At 41.0% G+C, this 23,083-nt stretch overlaps 1 protein-coding gene across 1 annotated transcript in view; it reads right to left on the reverse strand.

Annotated features, from left to right (window-relative positions):
• The window catches only part of sol (small optic lobes), a 193,110-nt gene that overhangs the window by 81,058 nt on the left and 88,969 nt on the right, over positions 1-23,083 (reverse strand). Inside the window, exons 5-6 of the mRNA XM_071680008.1 lie at positions 8,014-8,200; positions 2,700-2,812 (exon numbers count right to left, since the gene is read on the reverse strand). Of these exons, the coding sequence (XP_071536109.1) occupies positions 2,700-2,812; positions 8,014-8,200 (300 nt within the window). The remainder of the gene's footprint in view (positions 1-2,699; positions 2,813-8,013; positions 8,201-23,083) is intronic.

The raw sequence follows: 23,083 nt of genomic DNA on the forward strand, positions 1-23,083 counted from the left end.
ATCTACAGCATCATATAAAAACACAATAACAAACATACTGTACAATGAATTCTATGAATAAAAGCAGAAAATAAATTTTGAATCCTGTTGCAATCTTAGCTTCACAGAAAATATATATTCTTGAAGGAATTCTTTGCTAAAATAATTCAGTTTCACCCACATAAAATGACATCAGCAAAAGTAGCCTCACCAGTCATCCTAAACTTTGTGAACCAATCAGGACTTAACGTGAAATGTCTTTGCTGCTCCTACTTCTGCTGCCAAGTCATAACATGTACTCTACACCTTTGTTTGTATCACAGGCATGCTGATGGGAACATTTTCATGAGTTCAGTGTAGGATCTAAGTGTTCAACATTCATTCCATTCTCTCAATAACTGAACTTAGGAAATATGAGGTCTAAGATGCTACATCCCAAAACATGCTTAATATCAGCTGTTTGTTCATCTTTTGTTATGATGTTTGAGCCCATCCATCTTAATCTTAAAGGAGGTGACCTTACACTTATTAGCACTTCTAGTACCAAAACATAAAAGATTGCTTTGGCAGCATGAAGCAAGAGCCAAAACACATGCAACATACAGTATACTGCAGCACAAAATACTGTAGCACTCCATGACTACAGACTGTATTTATGCCATGTGTACATGTGCTTCTCACACAGCAATGACAACACCACATCACCATGCCCATAGCCAAATCATGATCACGTTATTCCAAACATAAGCCTGCATAAGTATAAGAGGAGTAAATGGATCATGTGATATTTTCTAAAAATGGCACAAATCAAATACTCATAAGTTGAGAGGTCTCTGCCAAACTAAATTTGAAGTAATAATCTCTGTTTTTCCAGTATCTTACCTCTATTTTGCTTTTAAAGCTAATTTATCCAGAAATCTGGTAAGGTCATTCTATCAAAATTTCATAATACATCCATAGCATTTATGGATCTGGAGAAGGCATATGATAGAGATGATAGAGATGCTCTGTGGAAGGTATTAAGAATATATGGTGTGGGAGGCAAGTTGTTAGAAGCAGTGAAAAGTTTTTATCGAGGATGTAAGGCATGTGTACGTGTAGGAAAAGAGGAAAGTGATTTGTTCTCAGTGAATGTAGGTTTGCGGCAGGGGTGTGTGATGTCTCCATGGTTGTTTAATTTGTTTATGGATGGGGTTGTTAGGGAGGTGAATGCAAGAGTTTTGGAAAGAGGGGCAAGTATGAAGTCTGTTGTGGATGAGAGAGCTTGGGAAGTGAGTCAGTTGTTGTTCGCTGATGATACAGCGCTGGTGGCTCATTCATGTGAGAAACTGCAGAAGCTGGTGACTGAGTTTGGTAAAGTGTGTGAAAGAAGAAAGTTAAGAGTAAATGTGAATAAGAGCAAGGTTATTAGGTACGGTAGGGTTGAGGGTCAAGTCAATTGGGAGGTAAGTTTGAATGGAGAAAAACTGGAGGAAGTGAGTTTGAATGGAGAAAAACTGGAGGAAGTGAAGTGTTTTAGATATCTGGGAGTGGATCTGGCAGCGGATGGAACCATGGAAGCGGAAGTGGATCATAGGGTGAGGGAGGGGGCGAAAATTCTGGGAGCCTTAAAGAATGTGTGGAAGTCGAGAACATTATTTTGGAAAGCAAAAATGGGTATGTTTGAAGGAATAGTGATTCCAACAATGTTGTATGGTTGCAAGGCGTGGGCTATGGATAGAGTTGTGCGCAGGAGGATGGATGTGCTGGAAATGAGATGTTTGAGGACAATGTGTGGTGTGAGGTGGTTTGATCGAGTAAGTAACGTAAGGGTAAGAGAGATGTGTGGAAATAAAAAGAGCGTGGTTGAGAGAGCAGAAGAGGGTGTTTTGAAATGGTTTGGGCACATGGAGAGAATGAGTGAGGAAAGATTGACCAAGAGGATATATGTGTCGGAGGTGGAGGGAACGAGGAGAAGAGGGAGACCAAATTGGAGGTGGAAAGATGGAGTGAAAAAGATTTTGTGTGATCGGGGCCTGAACATGCAGGAGGGTGAAAGGAGGGCAAGGAATAGAGTGAATTGGAGCGATGTGGTATACCGGGGTTGACGTGCTGTCAGTGGATTGAATCAAGGCATGTGAAGCGTCTGGGGTGGACCATGGAAGGCTGTGTAGGTATGTATATTTGCGTGTGTGGACGTATGTATATACATGTGTATGGGGGTGGGTTGGGCCATTTCTTTCGTCTGTTTCCTTGCGCTACCTCGCAAACGCAGGAGACAGCGACAAAGCAAAAAAGAAAAAAAAAAATCTCCAGAAAGTCTAAATCTTTACCTTATGGAAATTTTTTTCTTACATATTTGCCATTTCCCGCATTAGCAAGGAAACATTAAGAACAGAGGACTGAGCCTTAGAGGGAATATCCTCACTTGGCCCCTTTCTCTGTTCCTTCTTTAAAAAAAAAAAAAAAAAAAAAAAAAAAACACGAAGGGAGGATTTCCAGCCCCCTGCTCCCTCCCTTTTAGTCACCTTCTACAACACACAGGGAATACTTGGGAAGTATTCTTTCTTAATGTTTTCACCACTATCTTAAGACATTTTTCAAAATTATCCTTAAAAGACATTACAATTATAATGTCTGGAAATTTGTTCATCCTTACTTTCAGGAAAATTTTCTCAACTAAACACTGAAACTTCATCACCACCTACTGAAAACCTTATATCTTTACTCCTGACTCCCACCTGATAGACCCCCTCAGGGCAAAATTCACGTGTGACCATGATCTTCTTAACAAGGTCATCTCTTTCAGCCAACACCGCCAGCGCACTCAGGAGCCAGCAGTTACCCAAAACACCTGGAATCCAAAATGTACATTACATAATCTCAATAATCTTAATTTCTACAAAATACTACAGGAATATCTTGGTCCTCATTAAGACACTTATTTCTGATAAAAGGAATTTATCTTTGTAATATGGTAAATCATGGGCAAAAACATGTGCCTTAACTCTAAGTCTATGGCTCCATATAGATATATACCTAACAGAACAATTCAGTCAATTAAAAAAATACATCAATCACTTATGCTGAATCAGTAACAAACATTCGACTTCTGAGATCACAAGACAAGCTTTACTTGACTCCTGGTTCAAATGAATGCTTTTCATAATTAAAGTACTCAAGGAGCAATGAAAATATTTGAAAGTCACACAAAATGTCCACTTTCTTGCTTGCTATCAACCAAAATGAAGAAATAAGTCTTTCTTTAAAGTAAAATCAGTTTTCTTCCCATAGTAAGAGTGATCTAAGCAAATTTGTCTGTTACTCAATAGGCACATAAAGCCAAAATAAGAGGCAGCTTCCAGATTCACATAGAAAAAACTTCTCCAAACAAACTTTCAATCACAAAAGGGTATATGTTAGTTTTGAAGACTGAAAACTGTCCCAGTCATGTGTGTGTGTGTGTGTGTGTGTGTGTGGGGGGGGGGGGGGGGGGGGGGGGATTTCTATTTGTGTTTTACTGGGAGAGTTTTACATTTGTGTTGCCCCATCTTATCAACCTTGTACATAAGGACAATGTCTTTAGTCCTAAGTATGTATGCATACACACATATCCAAGCATATGCAAGGTTCCCATTCTATCAACCAGCCCTTTGGGGGAGAGGAACAGTTGGGTAAACTGTGGACTGGTTGCCACCAGTAGGATACCAATTGACAGTGATGGAAGTCACTGAATGCAGAATAAGTGAAGAGCAAGGGGGTTTTAGGAAAGGCAAGGGAAGTGTGGATAAGATTATTGTTGTAAAGATGACCGTGAAAAGGTATCTAGTGAAAGGTACGAAGTTGTACGCAGCTTTTATGGATCTGGAGAAAGATATGACAAGAGTCAAGTGGAATGCTTTGTGGGATATGTTAAAGATATACGGTATAGGGGAAAACTGTTGGATGATGTGAAAGCCTTCTCTAGGGGAGCAAATGCATGTGTAAGAGTGGATGGAGAGCCAAGCAAAAGTTTTGGGATACATGCAGCTGTGAAGCAGGGCTGTGAGATATCACCATGGTTTTTTGATACATACATGGATGGAGTGATTAGAGAGATGAAAGCAAAACTAGGGAAAAGGGATGCAGAGATGGAGTGTAGCAGTGAGATTAGGTGGCTAGTAGCAAGCTTGTTTGCAAAGGATACTGTGTTGTTGGCTGAGTGAAGAGGAGTTGCAGATGGTTGTAAGAGTGTTTTATGATGTGTGTAAGCATAGGCAATTGAAAGTAAATGCAAGTAAAAGTAAGGTAATGGTGACTGAAAGGAAAGACTATGAAAGCATGAATTTTGTAAAACCATATAGACTGAGTACAGAATGGAAAAAGGTGAGAACAATGGAAGTAAGGGGAGTGGGGGAGGAATGGGATGTATTTAGGAAATCAGTGATGGATTGCGCAAAAGATGCTTGTGGCATGAGAAGAGTGGGAGGTGGGTTGATTAGAAAGGGTAGTGAGTGGTGGGATGAAGAAGTAAGAGTATTAGTGAAAGAGAAGAGAGAGGCATTTGGACGATCTTTGCAGGGAAAAAATGCAATTGAGTGGGAGATGTATAAAAGAAAGAGACAGGAGGTCAAGAGAAAGGTGCAAGAGGTGAAAAAAAGGGCAAATGAGAGTTGGGGTGAGAGAGTATCATTAAATTTTAGGGAGAATAAAAAGATGTTCTGGAAGGAGGTAAATAAAGTGCGTAAGACAAGGGAGCAAATGGGAACTTCAGTGAAGGGCGCAAATGGAGAGGTGATAACAAGTAGTGGTGATGTGAGAAGGAGATGGAGTGAGTATTTTGAAGGTTTGTTGAATGTGTTTGATGATAGAATGGCAGATATAGGGTGTTTTGGTCGAGGTGGTGTGCAAAGTGAGAGGGTTAGGGAAAATGATTTGGTAAACAGAGAAGAGGTAGTGAAAGCTTTGCGGAAGATGAAAGCCGGCAAGGCAGCAGGTTTGGATGGTATTGCAGTGGAATTTATTAAAAAAGGGGGTGACTGTATTGTTGACTGGTTGGTAAGGTTATTTAATGTATGTATGACTCGTGGTGGGGTGCCTGAGGATTGGCGGAATGCGTGCATAGTGCCATTGTACAAAGGCAAAGGGGATAAGAGTGAGTGCTCAAATTACTGAGGTATAAGTTTGTTGAGTATTCCTGGGAAATTATATGGGAGGGTATTGATTGAGAGGGTGAAGGCATGTACAGAGCATCAGATTGGGGAAGAGCAGTGTGGTTTCAGAAGTGGTAGAGGATGTGTGGATCAGGTGTTTGCTTTGAAGAATGTATGTGAGAAATACTTAGAAAAGCAAATGGATTTGTATGTAGCATTTATGGATCTGGAGAAGGCATATGATAGAGTTGATAGAGATGCTCTGTGGAAGGTATTAAGAATATATGGTGTGGGAGGCAAGTTGTTAGAAGCAGTGAAAAGTTTTTATCGAGGATGTAAGGCATGTGTACGTGTAGGAAGAGAGGAAAGTGATTGGTTCTCAGTGAATGTAGGTTTGCGGCAGGGGTGTGTGATGTCTCCATGGTTGTTTAATTTGTTTATGGATGGGGCTGTTAGGAAGGTAAATGCAAGAGTTTTGGAAAGAGGGGCAAGTATGAAGTCTGTTGGGGATGAGAGAGCTTGGGAAGTGAGTCAGTTGTTGTTCGCTGATGATACAGCGCTGGTGGCTGATTCATGTGAGAAACTGCAGAAGCTGGTGACTGAGTTTGGTAAAGTGTGTGGAAGAAGAAAGTTAAGAGTAAATGTGAATAAGAGCAAGGTTATTAGGTATAGTAGGGTTGAGGGTCAAGTCAATTGGGAGCTGAGTTTGAATGGAGAAAAACTGGAGGAAGTGAAGTGTTTTAGATATCTGGGAGTGGATCTGGCAGCGGATGGAACCATGGAAGCGGAAGTGGATCACAGGGTGGGGGAGGGGGCGAAAATTCTGGGGGCCTTGAAGAATGTGTGGAAGTCGAGAACATTATCTCGGAAAGCAAAAATGGGTATGTTTGAAGGAATAGTGGTTCCAACAATGTTGTATGGTTGCGAGGCGTGGGCTATGGATAGAGTTGTGCGCAGGAGGATGGATGTGCTGGAAATGAGATGTTTGAGGACAAAGTGTGGTGTGAGGTGATTTGATCGAGTGAGTAACGTAAGGGTAAGAGAGATGTGTGGAAATAAAAAGAGCGTGGTTGAGAGAGCAGAAGAGGGTGTTTTGAAGTGGTTTGGGCACATGGAGAGAATGAGTGAGGAAAGATTGACCAAGAGGATATATGTGTCGGAGGTGGAGGGAACGAGGAGAAGAGGGAGACCAAATTGGAGGTGGAAAGATGGAGTGAAAAAGATTTTGTGTGATCGGGGCCTGAACATGCAGGAGGGTGAAAGGAGGGCAAGGAATAGAGTGAATTGGAGCGATGTGGTATACCGGGGTTGACGTGCTGTCAGTGGATTGAATCAAGGCATGTGGAGCGTCTGGGGTAAACCATGGAAAGCTGTGTAGGTATGTATATTTGCGTGTGTGGACGTATGTATATACATGTGTATGGGGGGGGTTGGGCCATTTCTTTCGTCTGTTTCCTTGCGCTACCTCGCAAACGCGGGAGACAGCGACAAAGTATAATAAAAAAAAAAATTATAGATTGAAAGAACAAAGTGTACTAAATTGTGTTATGGATAAGCACCTTATAGCAAAAATGCCAATTAGAAAAAAGCATGATTCTTCTTTTACTACAATTTCAACCCAACCCAACTAAATCTACAATTGAATGAGATCAAAATTTTCTGGATACTTCCAGGTGAATCCTAAAATTCAGGATCACCTTCTGCCTGGTCCTCTACATCAAGCTAAAATACAATCAATTTCCTTCCTTTGTAAAACTCATACAAAGTTGCTCTCACTGGTATGACTGTAAGATGGCTGACTGTGGGGAGAAATTATCATGTACTGCCATCTCAGCCACCATCCAGGCTCAGTGCACACAATGCCATCTCAGCCACCATCCAGGCTCAGTGCACAGTCTTAAAATCAAGGTCCAAAACTTGATGCATAAATATCCATCTGGATGCATTACCCATCTCGCATAAACATCCATCTGGATGCATTACCTGTCTCGCATGAATATCCATCTAGATGCATTACCTATCTCACATAAATATCCATCACTTGGAGTTAAGGGGTTAATGAAATAATCAAATCTATCTAAAAGTAACCAATGGCTGGATTGTATTCCAGATATCAGCAAAATCTTCCCTGTTTGTCCAGACTACAAATGTGGCACTCTCTGTTTACATCAATAACATGAGTTTTGCTTTACTCTGAATGGCCTGAAGAAGATATGTGACATCTAGCAAACAACTAACTAGCTGATTCACTGGCTTCCCTCCTGTAAATTCTGTCATATGTTGGAGCAGCATCCCTTGCATCTTATGGCAAAAAATACAATGCTGTACCAAAGATTCTGGTTCTTGGTGACTACAATTTTTGTCATTGTTCTAAACTTTGTAAAAAAAAAAGGGGGAAAAAAGTATTCAGCCACTTAAGTTGTAGTAAAAACAGAGATCAAGTAAAAGATTCTTTAGAAAAAGAGTGCAGTGACATTAGTCAAAGGGTGTAACCCCAAGAATTCAGTAATACCAGTAAATAATGGCAACAATGCTAAGCAAAGCAAGACAGCATTTAGTTGAAAACTGAAAGTGGTACCATAAAGAAAGAAAATCAACTCATTTTGAAAGTGACCCATATTCCAAATTCCTTGAGGATAGAGCATATTTACCGTGCAACCAACAACACAATGAGCCCCTACAAATGTACACCACTACCTTAAGTGTTTGGTGATTAATAAATTTATATTAATCAGCACTTACCTAATATATCCTATTTTCCTGTTGCATTGGACTGATTTCAATGTTTCTGAGTCTACATCCAGATAACTCAGATATCATAATTAACCCAAGCACCATTCATTCATTCACTGGAGATTAAGTCAAGTTCATGTATTTACACTACCTTCCTACCTATAACTAAAATGTGTTTTTCATTAAATACCTTGTGAAATATCAGATGGAAGTGGAGTTCTGAAGACTGCCCATTTAGTGTTACGACTATCTGAGTCCGTGACAATTTCATGAGGACGTAGCCATTGCGTCACACGGGACTCCTGCTTTTCAGACGAGCTGTAGAATAGGGACTTCGGCACAGGTGGAAAGGAATCATCCACAAATGGATGCTGGTTCTGCATGGAAAGGGAGAATTAATTCTCTACACATCTGCTGATCTTATGCTAAAATATAGACTGATTATAGACTGATTAAAGCTATCTAAATTATATCAAATTTTCATCATTATGTACAGTAAAAAAAAATAAGGAAAAAATTATCTTAAAAACTGAAAGTTTGAAATTTCCTTTTTTCTTAAACCCACTATCAACATTCACACTCACCACCACCAAGAAATTATCAAGCATTCCAACTCCTGCCCCTATCGCCAAGATCACATCCAACAATCTCCTTTTCTTTCCAAAAGCAGTGTCCTGTGAGCATGAGAGATTTTCTAGGATACCCTCTGGAAAAATGTGGGTCATGCCCTTCAAAAGCTTAGTGTTTCTAGTGTGAAAGCACTAGCTTTTCCAACTTTTGCTCTCCACTAAACTAAAGTAGCAGCAGATCACTCAGTTAAGGAAAACCTTTGCTAATCGAAGACCACTACAGAGATAACATCATCGGTCTACTACTCCCAGCTGACCAACAGCTCAGAATTCAGATTATGGATATCAAACCAAAAGCTGTCACAATCAGTACAAAGAGAGGTTTTTGAAAAAGAATAAAAAATAAATGAAAATTAAATAAGGTTGGGGAGGATGAGCAAGTAAGAAAACCAGGAAAACATGTTTATAAGATATCACCATGGAGGGAAAAGGTTTTTCAATCCTCAAAACTTACATTTCCCTCCTCTGCATTCTGTCCCAGGAACATGGAAGAAGGCTTAGAGAAAGACTTTTAAAAAAGAAGACTACAGCCAGAAGCAAAAATAAGCACTTTCAATGCTGATGCACACTGGAATCTGTCTCTCTTAAAGGAGAAATCCCCTGAGCCACACAGGTTAGATGTACAATGTCTAAACTAAAGTACCATCTGTTGAAGGTAGACCCATTTTCTTCACTTACTCCAACAAGAGGTTTCTGAGGAAGGCTAAGGTAAAGACCACCTTCTTCACATCATGAGGGTGAAAAAATGAAATGAGTTTCCTTATTAGTAAAGAGAAATTCCTTACAAAATGCGGATTAAGGTTCCAGGGTCCACAAATAAATGGTCCCCCTGATATTCTCAGGTGACATCCAAAAGGTTTCTGAGAAACTTAACTGGGTATAAAGTATGATGATCTTATCTTATACAGAATCTGCAACACATGAAGACAATTGGCTATCTATAAACTTATTAGTTTCATTCTTAGTAAAAATCTTACTCTTGGATTTAATCAAACTCAAAAGAGTGTTATCAATGAAAAGATTCTTGTGTCTGGACTAAGCATGTAATTCACTAATTCACCTCTCAAGAGCCCAAGACTGTGAGAAGAATTTTCATAGGAAAACATGGAAAAGCTAGACTGCCAGAAAAACTATTAGTTTGTAAAAGGTCTGAGAGGTTTCAAAGCTCCCTCCTGGACTATGGGGCAGAAATAACTGGTCTCCTTAGAGGAGAGAATCAAAGAAATTCATTCCAATCTGTCAAATACTATAACTAAGGGATGGGGGCTTCTGAAGGGCACTCTTACAAGAAGTAATAGTGTTACTGGCCTTAACCTGTCATGAAAAGCAAAGATCTTGAAAGGCTTCAATCTCATCTAAGATATCAGATTCCTCAAAGAAGTGAAAGACTCTCCAAACTCATTGGTGGTGTCTTTGAGTAGAGGGATGAATCCTGTGCAGAAGTTCACCTATTTGCAGTTCTCCAAACCTCTGTTTGTGGAAATACTTGAGAAAACCCATATGTATAAACTCCACAAGCCAAGACTTTGAGGTCAGGGTCCTGTGAAGAAAAAAGGAGATGGTTTAAAAGAACCTGAGGTCAACCAAGGAGTTTTGGCACAGATGAAGAAGACTAGCACTAAGGTTGTTTGTCCCAATTTGGGGCTACCAGCATTACCTAACCCCAAAAATCCACCTAGTTTGATAACTCTGAAAACTTTTCCTTGAGGGAAAAGATACCAAATATACTCATATACAGGTCAAGTTTTTATGACCAAATTACTATGCAAAAAGTAGGGGGGGAGGTACCCCATACATGAGTAATATTTTGGAAGGATTAAAATCTACATACTGAATACAGTGTAGTCATGTTATATCATGAGAGTGGGACCAAGAACTACCACTATAAGATCTAAGTAAACACTTTTAGAAATACAGAATCATATACAGTATTGCATAAATCAAAATACAAAAATAATACACAAACTTGACAAAATAATCCAACATAAGTGATCATTTGTCTTGTTATATAAAATACATAAATAAGGATCTTAGTGATCTGAATCTCAAATCTGATATTTTTGTGAACATGCGAGTGGAAATGGAAATAGTCTCTGAACCAATTTCTACAGCTGAGTAAGTCCTTAGCTACATACAATTGGAATGTATTTTTTTTTTTTTTTTTGCTTTGTCGCTGTCTCCCGCGTTTGCGAGGTAGCGCAAGGAAACAGACAAAATAAATGGCCTAACCCACCCCCATACACATGTATATACATACGTCCACACACGCAAATATACATACCTACACAGCTTTCCATGGTTTACCCCAGACGCTTCACATGCCCTGATTCAATCCACTGACAGCACGTCAACCCCGGTACCACATCGATCCAATTCACTCTATTCCTTGCCCTCCTTTCACCCTCCTGCATGTTCAGGCCCCGATCACACAAAATCTTTTTCACTCCATCTTTCCACCTCCAATTTGGTCTCCCACTTCTCCTCGTTCCCTCCACCTCCGACACATATATCCTCTTGGTCAATCTTTCCTCACTCATTCTCTCCATGTGCCCAAACCATTTCAAAACACACTCTTCTGCTCTCTCAACCACGCTCTTTTTATTTCCACACATCTCTCTTACCTTTACGTTACTTACTCGATCAAACCACCTCACACCACACATTGTCCTTGAACATCTCATTTCCAGCACATCCATCCTCCTGCGCACAACTCTATCCATAGCCCACGCCTCGCAACCATAAAAACATTGTTGGAACCACTATTCCTTCAAACATACCCATTTTTGCTTTCGAGATAATGTTCTCGACTTCCACACATTCTTCAAGGCTCCCAGGATTTTCGCCCCCTCCCCACCCTATGATCCACTTCCGCTTTCATGGTTCCATCCGCTGCCAGATCCACTCCCAGATATCTAAAACCCAAAAATATATATTTTGGGGTGAAAATAATGGGTTCAGGTAAGATACAAAACATACCCAAAATGATACTTCATTATCATGAGTCTGGGGAAGGAGTAAGAACCATACAATAGGTAACAGCATGCCTACAGTATCCCTCAAAGACGGACCTACTTATACATGAAATAAATGAAACAAGCAAATTTTTTTTGGCTGAAAGTCTGAGGTTGACTTATGCATGAGCTCAAACTGTACATGAGCATGTTTCCAAGAACTCCAAACCAAGGACAGAGCATTTGTTATAAATGGAAATACATATATTTGAAATAATGTGCAGGCTCTGATGGCAGAGAGATCTACCTAGGGTAGGAAAAGATCCAATTACAAGCCTCCTTCCCTACAGACATTTCTGTTCACATTGTGTCTTATATCAATGGGGCATCTGCCTAAACATTATATTTTCCTTACAGACAAGGGCATGTGCCTAAACATTACATTTTCCATACAGACAAGAGGCTTGGAGAATAAAAGCCTTTGAGAACTGCCAGGGATAATCTTTTCCTCTAAAAAAAGTCATAGATTTCTAAGTGACAGCCATTATGTTGTCCATCAGGACATTCTAAGAACTGAAAAACCAAGGAACCTACATGATCCTCCAAAGAATGGAAGCCCCATCATTATATAAATGTATCCATCAAACCACTAGAGAAATCACTGGAGATCTTCAAGACTAGGAGGAGGCTAAATACGTCAGTACACCAAACTAGGGATTCAGAAAAATACTTGAAAATGTGCTCTTGGAGGACCTCTGCTTTCTACGTGAAAAAGTTTGTTTACCCAAAAGGTAAAACAATTGGCTTGTAAATTCAACTGGTAAAGCATCAGTTGTCAGTCAGGCTAAAAACACAAAAAGAAGCTCTATCCTTTTTTCCTCATGTTTCAAATGGAGGGCTCTCACAAGATCTACACTTTTCTTTAACACAGCAAAGTTAGGAATCAGCTGTAAATCAAAAAGCATGCCAAAAGAACTATGTGCCAAAATTCTCCTCTGACACTACAAGCAACCCAGGTGAAGAATGTAATGAAAAAGTGCAACTACCACAGAAAACAATGTTCACATGGAGGTCAGCATCTTCAACGTATCCCACACAGTTGGCAATACCACATGCTTTCATCTATGCTTCAAAGTAAGCCTGACCCGGAGGGATATCAAGATCCTCTGGTAAGTAAAAAGATCTAAGGGCTAAGTTGAGGAAAAATATATAATGTCATAATATGCAAAAGAAAGCTACTCAGGCTCCCCTAAGACCAAAGTATGAGACTCCTAGCAGGTATCTGATACCAATTAATATTCAGTGGGCAAGTAAACTTTTTATTCTTTCTGAAGAAAAATACACTGGGACAAAAAATACCATTAAGTAGCATTCATAAACCACTGTAAAACCTACCTAACAAAGGCACAAAAATACACTCATTGACTTCAATCAGCTAAGTCCCAGGTGCAGACCAAATCAAATAAGAGGCCTCAAAAGTGGAGATAAACCAAGTTTCATAAACTCTCTGGATGGAGCTCCATGCATCTAGAAGATATGACTGATACATGATACTGGACCTGAACTGGAAAAGAAGAAATGATAAACAATTTCGTCTTTAGTACCTAAGCATATCATCAATAAGCTAGTCAGAACATAAGACTGAAGGAAAGCCAGTTTATAGTTGTACACCCTACGTATGACAAGGGGTTAAAGAGTAAACTTGGCATATAAACTTACTTGAGGACAAGATCCCATCATTGCACCAAAATGACACCTGTGCTGATAGCTTCCACATCCACTAGCTTCTCATTAGATGAAAAAGACTTGTATCTACTTTTGTTAGGGCCAGTCATCACTAAAAGTTCATTTTTTCTTCAATGATATACTTGCTAAGGCAAAAGAATTTTTCCAAAATTTAACACAAAGATATTTTCCAATCAAAATCATGCATACACTCTGAACACTGATACTCTTTTATCAAGTAGGAGATGCTAGGAATGGCCCATTTTTACTATGCAATAACCAATATGAGTCACATGACTTTGAACTATACACCATTTTCTAGAAACAAACATCCCATCTACAAGAAAAAAAGTGTTTATTTCATATATGATACAAAGATGATATTTAAAATCATCTACAATTTAAAAGAAATTCTCTAAGAGTTGGGGTGTGTGAGCATCAACAAATTTCTGGGAGAATAAGAAATGTTTTGGAATGAGCTTATCACTGTGAGAAAAACAAGAGAATAAATGGGTACATCAGTAAAGTGGGTATATGGGGAAGTGTTAACAGGCAGAGGTGAGGTGAAAAGGAGATGAAGTGAAATGTTTAAAGGACTGCTGAATCTGTTTGATGACAGGCTGGCAGTTGTAGGACATTTCGAACAGAAAGGTATGTCAAGTAAAAGAATCATAACAACTGGTGCAATGGAAAGAGAGGAGGTGATGAAAGCCATGCTTAAGATGAAAAATGGTAAAACAGCAAGAGTGGAAGGTAGAGTTATATTTCTTTTTTCTATCATACTTTGTCACTGTCTACCACATTAGAGAGGCAGCACAAGGAAACAGACAAAAGAATGGCCCAACCCACCCATATACACATGTATATACATACACGTCCACACATGCACATGTACATACCTATACATTTCAATGTATACATACATATACATACATAGGGTGGGGGAGGGGGCGAAAATCCTGGGAGCCTTGAAAAATGTGTGAAAGTCGAGAACATTATCTCCAAAAGCAAAAATGGGTATATTTGAAGGAATAGTGGTTCCAACAATGTTGTATGGTTGCGAGGCGTGGGCTATGGATAGAGTTGTGCGCAGGAGGGTGGATGTGCTGGAAATGAGATGTTTGAGGACAATATGTGGTGTGAGGTGGTTTGATTGAGTAAGTAATGTAAGGGTGAGAGAGATGTGTGGAAATAAAAAGAGCGTGATTGAGAGAGCAGAAGAGGGTGTTCTGAAATAGTTTGGGCACATGGAGAGAATGAGTGAGGGAAAATTGACCAAGAGGATATATGTTTCGGAGGTGGAGGGAACGAGGAGAAGTGGGAGACCAAATTGGAGGTGGAAAGATGGAGTGAAAAAGATTTTGAGTGATTGGGGCCTGAACATGCAGGAGGGTGAAAGGCGGGCAAGGAATAGAGTGAACTGGATCGATGTGGTACACCCGGGTCGACGTGCTGTCAATGGATTGAATCAGGGCATGTGAAGCGTCTGGGTAAACCATGGAAAGTTCTGTGGGGCCTGGATGTGGAAAGGGAGCTGTGGTTTCAGGCATCATTACATGACAGCTAGAGACTGAGTGTGAACGAATGGAGCCTTTGTTGTCTTTTCCTAGCGCTACCTCGCACACATGAGGGGGGAGGGGGATGTTATTCCATGTGTGGCAAGGTGGCGATGGGAATAAATAAAGGCAGACAGTATGAATTATGTACATGTGTATATATGTATATGTCTGTGTGTGTATATATATGTGTACATTGAGATGTATAGGAATGTATATTTGTGTGTGTGGACGTGTATGTATATGGGGGTGGGTTGGGCCATTTCTTTCGTCTGTTTCCTTGTGCTACCTCACAAACGCGGGAGACAGCGACAAAGCAAAAATAAAATATAAATATAAATAACATACACAGACTAATACATACATACACATGCACATATTCATACTTGCTGCCCTCAGCCATTCCCGTTGCCAACCAGCCACACATGAAATAGCACTCCCTTCCCCCCGCACGTGTGCAAAATAGCGCTAGGAAAAGACAACAAAGGCCACATTCATTCACACTTAGTCTCTAGCTGTCATGTGCAATGCACCAGAAACCCAGCTCCTTTTCCACATCTAGGCCCCACAAAACTTTCCATGGTTTACCCCAATCGCTTTACACGCCCTGGTTCAATCCACTGACAGCACGCTGACCCCGGTATACCACAGTGTTCCAATTCCCTCTATTCCTTGCACGCCTTTCACCCTCTTGCATGTTCAGGCCCCGATCACTCAAAATCTTTTTCACTCCATCCTTCCATCTCCAATTTGGTCTCCCACTTCTCCTCATTCCCTCCACCAATGACACATATATATCCTATTTGTCAATCTTTCCTCACTCATTCTCTCCATGATACCAAACCATTTCAATACACCCTCTTCTGCTCTCTGAACCACACTCTTTTTATTACCACACATCTCTCTTACCCTTTCATTACTCACTCAATCAAACCACCTCACAACACATATTGTCCTCAAACATCTCATTTCCAGCACATCCACCCTCCTCCACACAACCCTATCTATAGCCCACGCCTCACAACCATATAACATTGTTGGAACCACTATTCCTTCAAATATACCCATTTTTGCTTTCCGAGATAATGTTCTCGCCTTCCACACATTCTTCAACCCTCCTAGAACCTTCGCACCCTTCCCCACCCTATGACTCACTTCCGCTTCCATGGTTCCATCTGCAGGCAAATCCACTCCCAGATATCTAAAACACTTCACTTCCTCCAGTATTTCTCCATTCCAACTTACCTCCCAATTGACTTGTCCCTCAACCCTACTGAACCTAATAACCTTGCTCTTATTCACATTTACTCTCAAGTTTCTTCTTTCACACACTTTACCAAACTCAGTCACCAGTTTCTGCAGTTTCTCACCCAAATCAGCCAACAGCACTGCATCATCAGAGAACAACAACTGACTCACTTCTCAAGTCATCTCATCCAAAATAGACTGCATACTTGACCCTCTCTCCAAAACTCTTGCATTTACCTCCCTAACAACCCCATCCATAAACAAATTAAACAACCATGGAGACATCATGCACCCCTGCCGCAAACCGAACATTCACTGAGAACCAATCACTTTCCACTCTTCCTACTCATACACATGCCTTACATCCACAATAAAAAATTTTCACTGCATCTAGCAACCTGCCTCCCACACAATATACTCTTAATACCTTCCACAGAGCATCTCTATCAACTCTATCATAGCCTTCTCCAGATCCATAAATGCTACATACAAATCCATTTGTTTTTCTAAGTATTTCTCACATACATTCTTCAAAGCAAACACCTAATGGATACATCCTCTACCACTTCTGAAACCACACTGCTCTTCCCCAATCTGATGCTCTGTACATGCCTTCATCCTCTCAATCAATACCCTCCTATACAATTTCCCAAAAATACTCAACAAAGTTATACCTCTGTAATCTGAACACTCACCTTTATTCCCTTTGTCTTTGTAAAATGGCACTATGCATGCATTCCGCCAATCCTCAAGTACTTCACCATGAGCCATACATACACTGAATATCCTCACCAACCAATCAACAACACAGTCACCACCTTTTGTAATAAATTCCATTGCAATACCATCCAAACCCGCTGCCTTGCCAGCTTTCATCTTCCACAAAGCTTTCACTAACTCTTCTCTGTTTACAAAACCATTCTCCCTGATCCCTCTCACTTTGCACACCACCTCAACCAAAACACCCTATATCTGCCACTCTATCATCAAACACATTCAACAAACCTTCAAAATACTCACTCCATCTCCCTCTCACATCACCACTACTTGTTATTACCTTCCCATTAGCCCCCTTCACCAATGTTCCCATTTGTTCTCTTGTCTTACGCACTATATCTACCTTCTTCCAAAACATCTTTTTATTCACACTAAAACCTAATGATACTCTCTCACCCCAACTCTAATTTGCCCTCTTTTTCACCTCTTGCACCTTTCTCTTGACCTCCTGCCTCTTTCTTTGATACATCTCCCACTCATTTGCACTATTTCCCAGCAAAAACGTCCAAATGCCTCTCTCTTCTCTTTTACTAAAAATCTTACTTCATCCCACCACTCACTATTCTTTCTAATCAATCCACCTCCCACCTTTCTCATGCCACAAGCATCTTTTGTGCAAGTCATCACTGATTCCCTAAATACATCCCATTCTTCCCCCCACTTCCCTTACGTCCTTTACTCTCACCTTTTTACATTCTGCACTCAATCTCTCCTCGTACTTCCTCACACAAGTCTCCTTCCCAGGCTCACTTATTCTCACCACTCTCTTCACCCCAACATTCTCTCTTATTTTCTGAAAACCTCTACAAATCTTCATCTTTGCCTCCAGAAGATAACGATCAGACATCCCTCCAATTGCATCTCTCAGCACATTAACATCCAAAAGTCTCTTTTTCATGCGCCTATCAATTAACACGTTATCCAATAACGCTCTCTGGCCATCTCTCCTACTTTCATACGTATACTTATGTACATCTCTCTTTTTAAACCAGGTATTCCCAATCACCAGTCCTTTTTCAGCAAACAAATCTACAAGCTCCTCACCATTTACATTTGGAAAGGGTCACAATTCTGTGCATGATCAAGTATAATCCTATGAGTCCATGGGGAAAATAAAACACGATAAGTTCCCAAGTGCACTTTCATTCAATAATCACATCATCAGGGGAGACTCAGGAGAGAAATATAACAGTCAGTTGATATACAACAGAGACGTAGCTAGGACGCCATTTGGTAAACAAGTGACTGTCAAAGACAGACAATGAGTGTATCATAAACTTATTATGCAGACAATCATAGGGTGGGGGAGGGGGCGAAAGTTCTGGGAGCATTGAAGAATGTGTGGAAGTTGAGATCATTATCTCGGAAAGCAAAAATGGGTATGTTTGAAGGAATAGTGGTTCCAACAATGTTATATGGTTGCGAGGCATGGACTATGGATAGAGTCGTGCGCAGGAGGGTGGATGTGCTGGAAATGAGATGTTTGAGGACAATATGTGGTGTGAGGTGGTTTGATCAAGTAAGTAATAATAGGGTAAGAGAGATGTGTGGTAATAAAAAGAGTGTGGATGAGACAGCACAAGAGGGTGTGTTGAAATGGTTTGGTCACATGGAGAGAATGAGTGAGTAAAGATTGACAAAGAGGATATATGGGTCAGAGGTGGAGGGAATGAGGAGAAGTGGGAGACCAAACTGAAGGTGGAAAGATGAAGTGAAAAAGATTTTGAGTGATTGAGGCCTGTTCATGCAGGAGGGTGAAAGGCGTGCAAGGAATAGAGTGAATTGGAACGATGTGGTATACCGGGGTCAACATGCTGTCAATGGATTGAACCAGGGCATGTGAAGCGTCTGGAGTAAACCATGGAAAGTTCTGTGGGGCCTAGATGTGGAAAGGGAGCTGTGGTTTCGGTGCATTATTACATGACAGTTAGAGTCTGAGTGTGAACGAAAGTGGCCTTTGCTGTGTTTTCCTTGCGCTACCACGCACACATCTAAGGGGGAGAGTGTGGTTATTTTCATGTGTGGCAGGGTGGCAATGGGACTGAATAAAGGCAGACAGAATGAATTATGTGCATGTGCATATATGTATATGTCTGTGTGAGTATATATATGTATGCTTTGAGATGTATAGGTATGTATATTTGCGTGTGTGGATGTGTATTTATATACATGTGTACGTGGGTGGGTTGGGCCATTCTTTCATCTGTTTCCTTGCGCTACCTCGCTAACATGGGAGACAGAGACAAAGCAAAATAATAATAATAATAATAATAATAATAATAATAATAATAATAATAATAATAATAATAAGTAAGAAGTAAGATTATTAGTGAAAGAGAAGAGAGAGGCATTTGGATGATTTTTGCAGAGAAAAATTGCATATGAGTGGGAGATGTATAAAAGAAAGAGACAGGAGGTCAAGAGAAAGGTGCAAGAGGTGAAAAAGAGGGCAAATGAGAGTTGGGGAGAGAGAGTATCATTAAATTTTAGGGAGAATAAAAAGATGTTCTGGAAGGAGATAAATAAAGTGCGTAAGACAAGGGAGCAAATGGGAACTTCAGTGAAGGGCGCAAATGGGGAGGTGATAACAAGTAGTGGTGATGTGAGAAAGAGATGGAGTGAGTATTTTGAAGGTTTGTTGAATGTGTTTGATGATAGAGTGGCAGATATAGGGTGTTTTGGTCGAGGTGGTGTGCAAAGTGAGAGGGTTAGGGAAAATGATTTGGCAAACAGAGAAGAGGTAGTACAAGCTTTGTGGAAGATGAAAGCGGGCAAGGCAGCAGGTTTGGATGGTATTGCAGTGGAATTTATTAAAAAAGGGGGTGATTGTATCATTGACTGGTTGGTAAGGTTATTTAATGTATGTATGACTCATGGTGAGGTGCCTGAGGATTGGCGGAATGCGTGCATAGTGCCATTGTACTTAGAAAAGCAAATGGATTTGTATGTAGCATTTATGGATCTGGAGAAGGCATATGATAGAGTTGATAGAGATGCTCTGTGGAAGGTATTAAGAATATATGGTGTGGGAGGCAAGTTGTTAGAAGCAGTGAAAAGTTTTTATCGAGGATGTAAGGCATGTGTACGTGTAGGAAGAGAGGAAAGTGATTGGTTCTCAGTGAATGTAGGTTTGCGGCAGGGGTGTGTGATGTCTCCATGGTTGTTTGATTTGTTTATGGATGGGGTTGTTAGGGAGGTGAATGCAAGAGTTTTGGAAAGAGGGGCAAGGATGAAGTCTGTTGGGGGTGAGAGAGCTTGGGAAGTGAGTCAGTTGTTGTTCGCAGATGATACAGCGCTGGTAGCTGATTCATGTGAGAAACTGCAGAAGCTGGTGACTGAGTTTGGTAAAGTGTGTGAAAGAAGAAAGTTAAGAGTAAATGTGAATAAGAGCAAGGTTATTAGGTACAGTAGGGTTGAGGGTCAAGTCAATAAGGAGGTAAGTTTGAATGGAGAAAAACTGGAGGAAGTGAAGTGTTTTAGATATCTGGGAGTGGATCTGGCAGCGGATGGAAACATGGAAGCGGAAGTGGATCATAGGGTGGGGGAGGGGGCGAAAATTCTGGGAGCCTTGAAGAATGTGTGGAAGTCAAGAACATTATCTCGGAAAGGAAAAATGGGTATGTTTGAAGGAATAGTGGTTCCAACAATGTTGTATGGTTGCGAGGCGTGGACTATGGATAGAGTTGTGCGCAGGAGGATGGATGTGCTGGAAATGAGATGTTTGAGGACAATGTGTGGTGTGAGGTGGTTTGATCGAGTAAGTAACGTAAGGGTAAGAGAGATGTGTGGAAATAAAAAGAGCGTGGTTGAGAGAGCAGAAGAGGGTGTTTTGAAATGGTTTGGTCACATGGAGAGAATGAGTGAGGAAAGATTGACCAAGAGGATATATGTGTCGGAGGTGGAGTGAACGAGGAGAAGTGGGAGACCAAATTGGAGGTGGAAAGATGGAGTGAAAAAGATTTTGTGTGATCGGGGCCTGAACATGCAGGAGGGTGAAAGGAGGGCAAGGAATAGAGTGAATTGGATCGATGTGGTATACCGGGGTTGACGTGCTGTCAGTGGATTGAATCAGGGCATGTGAAGCGTCTGGGGTAAACCATGGAAAGCTGTGTAGGTATGTATATTTGCGTGTGTGGACGTATGTATATACATGTGTATGGGGGTGGGTTGGGCCATTTCTTTCGTCTGTTTCCTTGCGCTACCTCGCAAACGCGGGAGACAGCGACAAAGCAAAAAAAAAAAAAAAAAAAAAAAGATGTTCTGGAAGGAGGTAAATAAAGTGCGTAAGACAAGGGAGCAAATGGGAACTTTACTGAAGGGCACAAATGGGGAGGTGATAACAAATAGTGGTGATGTGAGAAGGAGATGGAGTGAGTATTTTGAAGGTTTGTTGAATGTGTTTGATGACAGAGTGGCAGATATAGGGTGTCTTGGTTGAGGTGGTGTGCAAAGTGAGAGGGTTAGGGAAAATGATTTGGTAAACAGAGAAGAGGTAGTAAAAGCTTTGCGGAAGATGAAAGCCAGCAAGGCATCAGGTTTGGATGGCATTGCAGTGGAATTTATTAAAAAAGGGGGTGACTGTATTGTTGACTGGTTGGTAAGGTTATTTAATGTACGTATGACTCATGGTGAGGTGCCTGAGGATTGGCGGAATGCTTGCATAGTGCCACTGTACAAAGGCAAAGGGGATAAGAATGAGTGCTCAAATTACAGAGGTATAAGTTTGTTGAGTATTCCTGGTAAATTATATGGGAGGGTATTGATTGAGAGGGTGAAGGCATGTACAGAGCATCAGACTGGGGAAGAGCAGTGTGGTTTCAGAAGTGGTAGAGGATGTGTGGATCAGGTGTTTGCTTTGAAGAATGTATGTGAGAAATACTTAGAAAAACAAATGGATTTGTATGTAGCATTTATGGATCTGGAGAAGGCATATGATAGAGTTGATAGAGATGCTCTGTGGAAGGTATTAAGAATATATGGTGTGGGAGGCAAGTTGTTAGAAGCAGTGAAAAGTTTTTATCGAGGATGTAAGGCATGTGTACTTGTAGGAAGAGAGGAAAGTGATTAGTTCTCAGAGAATGTAGGTTTGCGGCACAGGTGTGTGATGTCTCCATGGTTGTTTAATTTGTTTATGGATGGGGTTGTTGGGGAGCTGAATGCAAGAGTTTTGGAAAGAGAGGCGAGTATGAAGTCTGTTGTGGATGAGAGAGCTTGGGAAGTGAGTCAGTTGTTGTTCGCTGATGATACAGCGCTGGTGGCTGATTCACGTGAGAAACTGCAGAAGCTGGTGACTGAGTTTGGTAAAGTGTGTGAAAGAAGAAAGTTAAGAGTAAATGTGAATAAGAGCAAGGTTATTAGGTACAGTAGGGTTGAGGGTCAAGTCAATAAGGAGGTAAGTTTGAATGGAGAAAAACTGGAGGAAGTAAAGTGTTTTAGATATCTGGGAGTGGATCTGGCAGCGGATGGAACCATGGAAGTGGAAGTGAATCATAAGGTGGGCGAGGGGGCAAGAATCCTGGGAGCCTTGAAGAATGTGTGGAAGTCGAGAACATTATCTCCGAAAGCAAAAATGGCTATGTTTGAAGGAATAGTGGTTCCAACAATGTTGTATGGTTGTGAGGCGTGGACTATGGATAGAGTTGTGCGCAGGAGGATGGATGTGCTGGAAATGAGATGTTTGAGGACAATGTGTGGTGTGAGGTGGTTTGATCGAGTAAGTAACGTAAGGGTAAGAGAGATGTGTGGAAATAAAAAGAGCGTGGTTGAGAGAGCAGAAGAGGGTGTTTTGAAATGGTTTGGGCACATGGAGAGAATGAGTGAGGAAAGATTGACCAAGAGGATATATGTGTCGGAGGTGGAGGGAACGAGAAGTGGGAGACCAAATTGGAGGTGGAAAGATGGAGTGAAAAAGATTTTGTGTGATCGGGGCCTGAACATGCAGGAGGGTGAAAGGAGGGCAAGGAATAGAGTGAATTGGATCGATGTGGTATACCGGGGTTGAAGTGCTGTCAGTGGATTGAATCAGGGCATGTGAAGCGTCTGGGGTAAACCATGGAAAGTTGTGTGGGGCCTGGATGTGGAAAGGGAGCCGTGGTTTCGGGCATTATTGCGTCACAGCTGGAGACTGAGTGTGAACAAATGGGGCCTTTGTTGTCTTTTTCTAGTGCTACCTCGCACACATGAGGAGGGAGGGGGATGGTATTCGATGTGTGGCGAGGTGGCGATGGGAATGAATAGGGGCAGACAGTGTGAATTGTGTGCATGGGTACATATGTATGTGTCTGTGTATGTATATATATGGGTACATTGAGATGTATAGGTATGTATATTTGTGTGTGTGTGTGGGCGTGTGTGTGTGTACATTGTGTATGGGG

Source organism: Panulirus ornatus, chromosome 30 (genome assembly GCF_036320965.1).
Source record: "Panulirus ornatus isolate Po-2019 chromosome 30, ASM3632096v1, whole genome shotgun sequence".
NCBI lineage: Eukaryota > Metazoa > Arthropoda > Malacostraca > Decapoda > Palinuridae > Panulirus > Panulirus ornatus.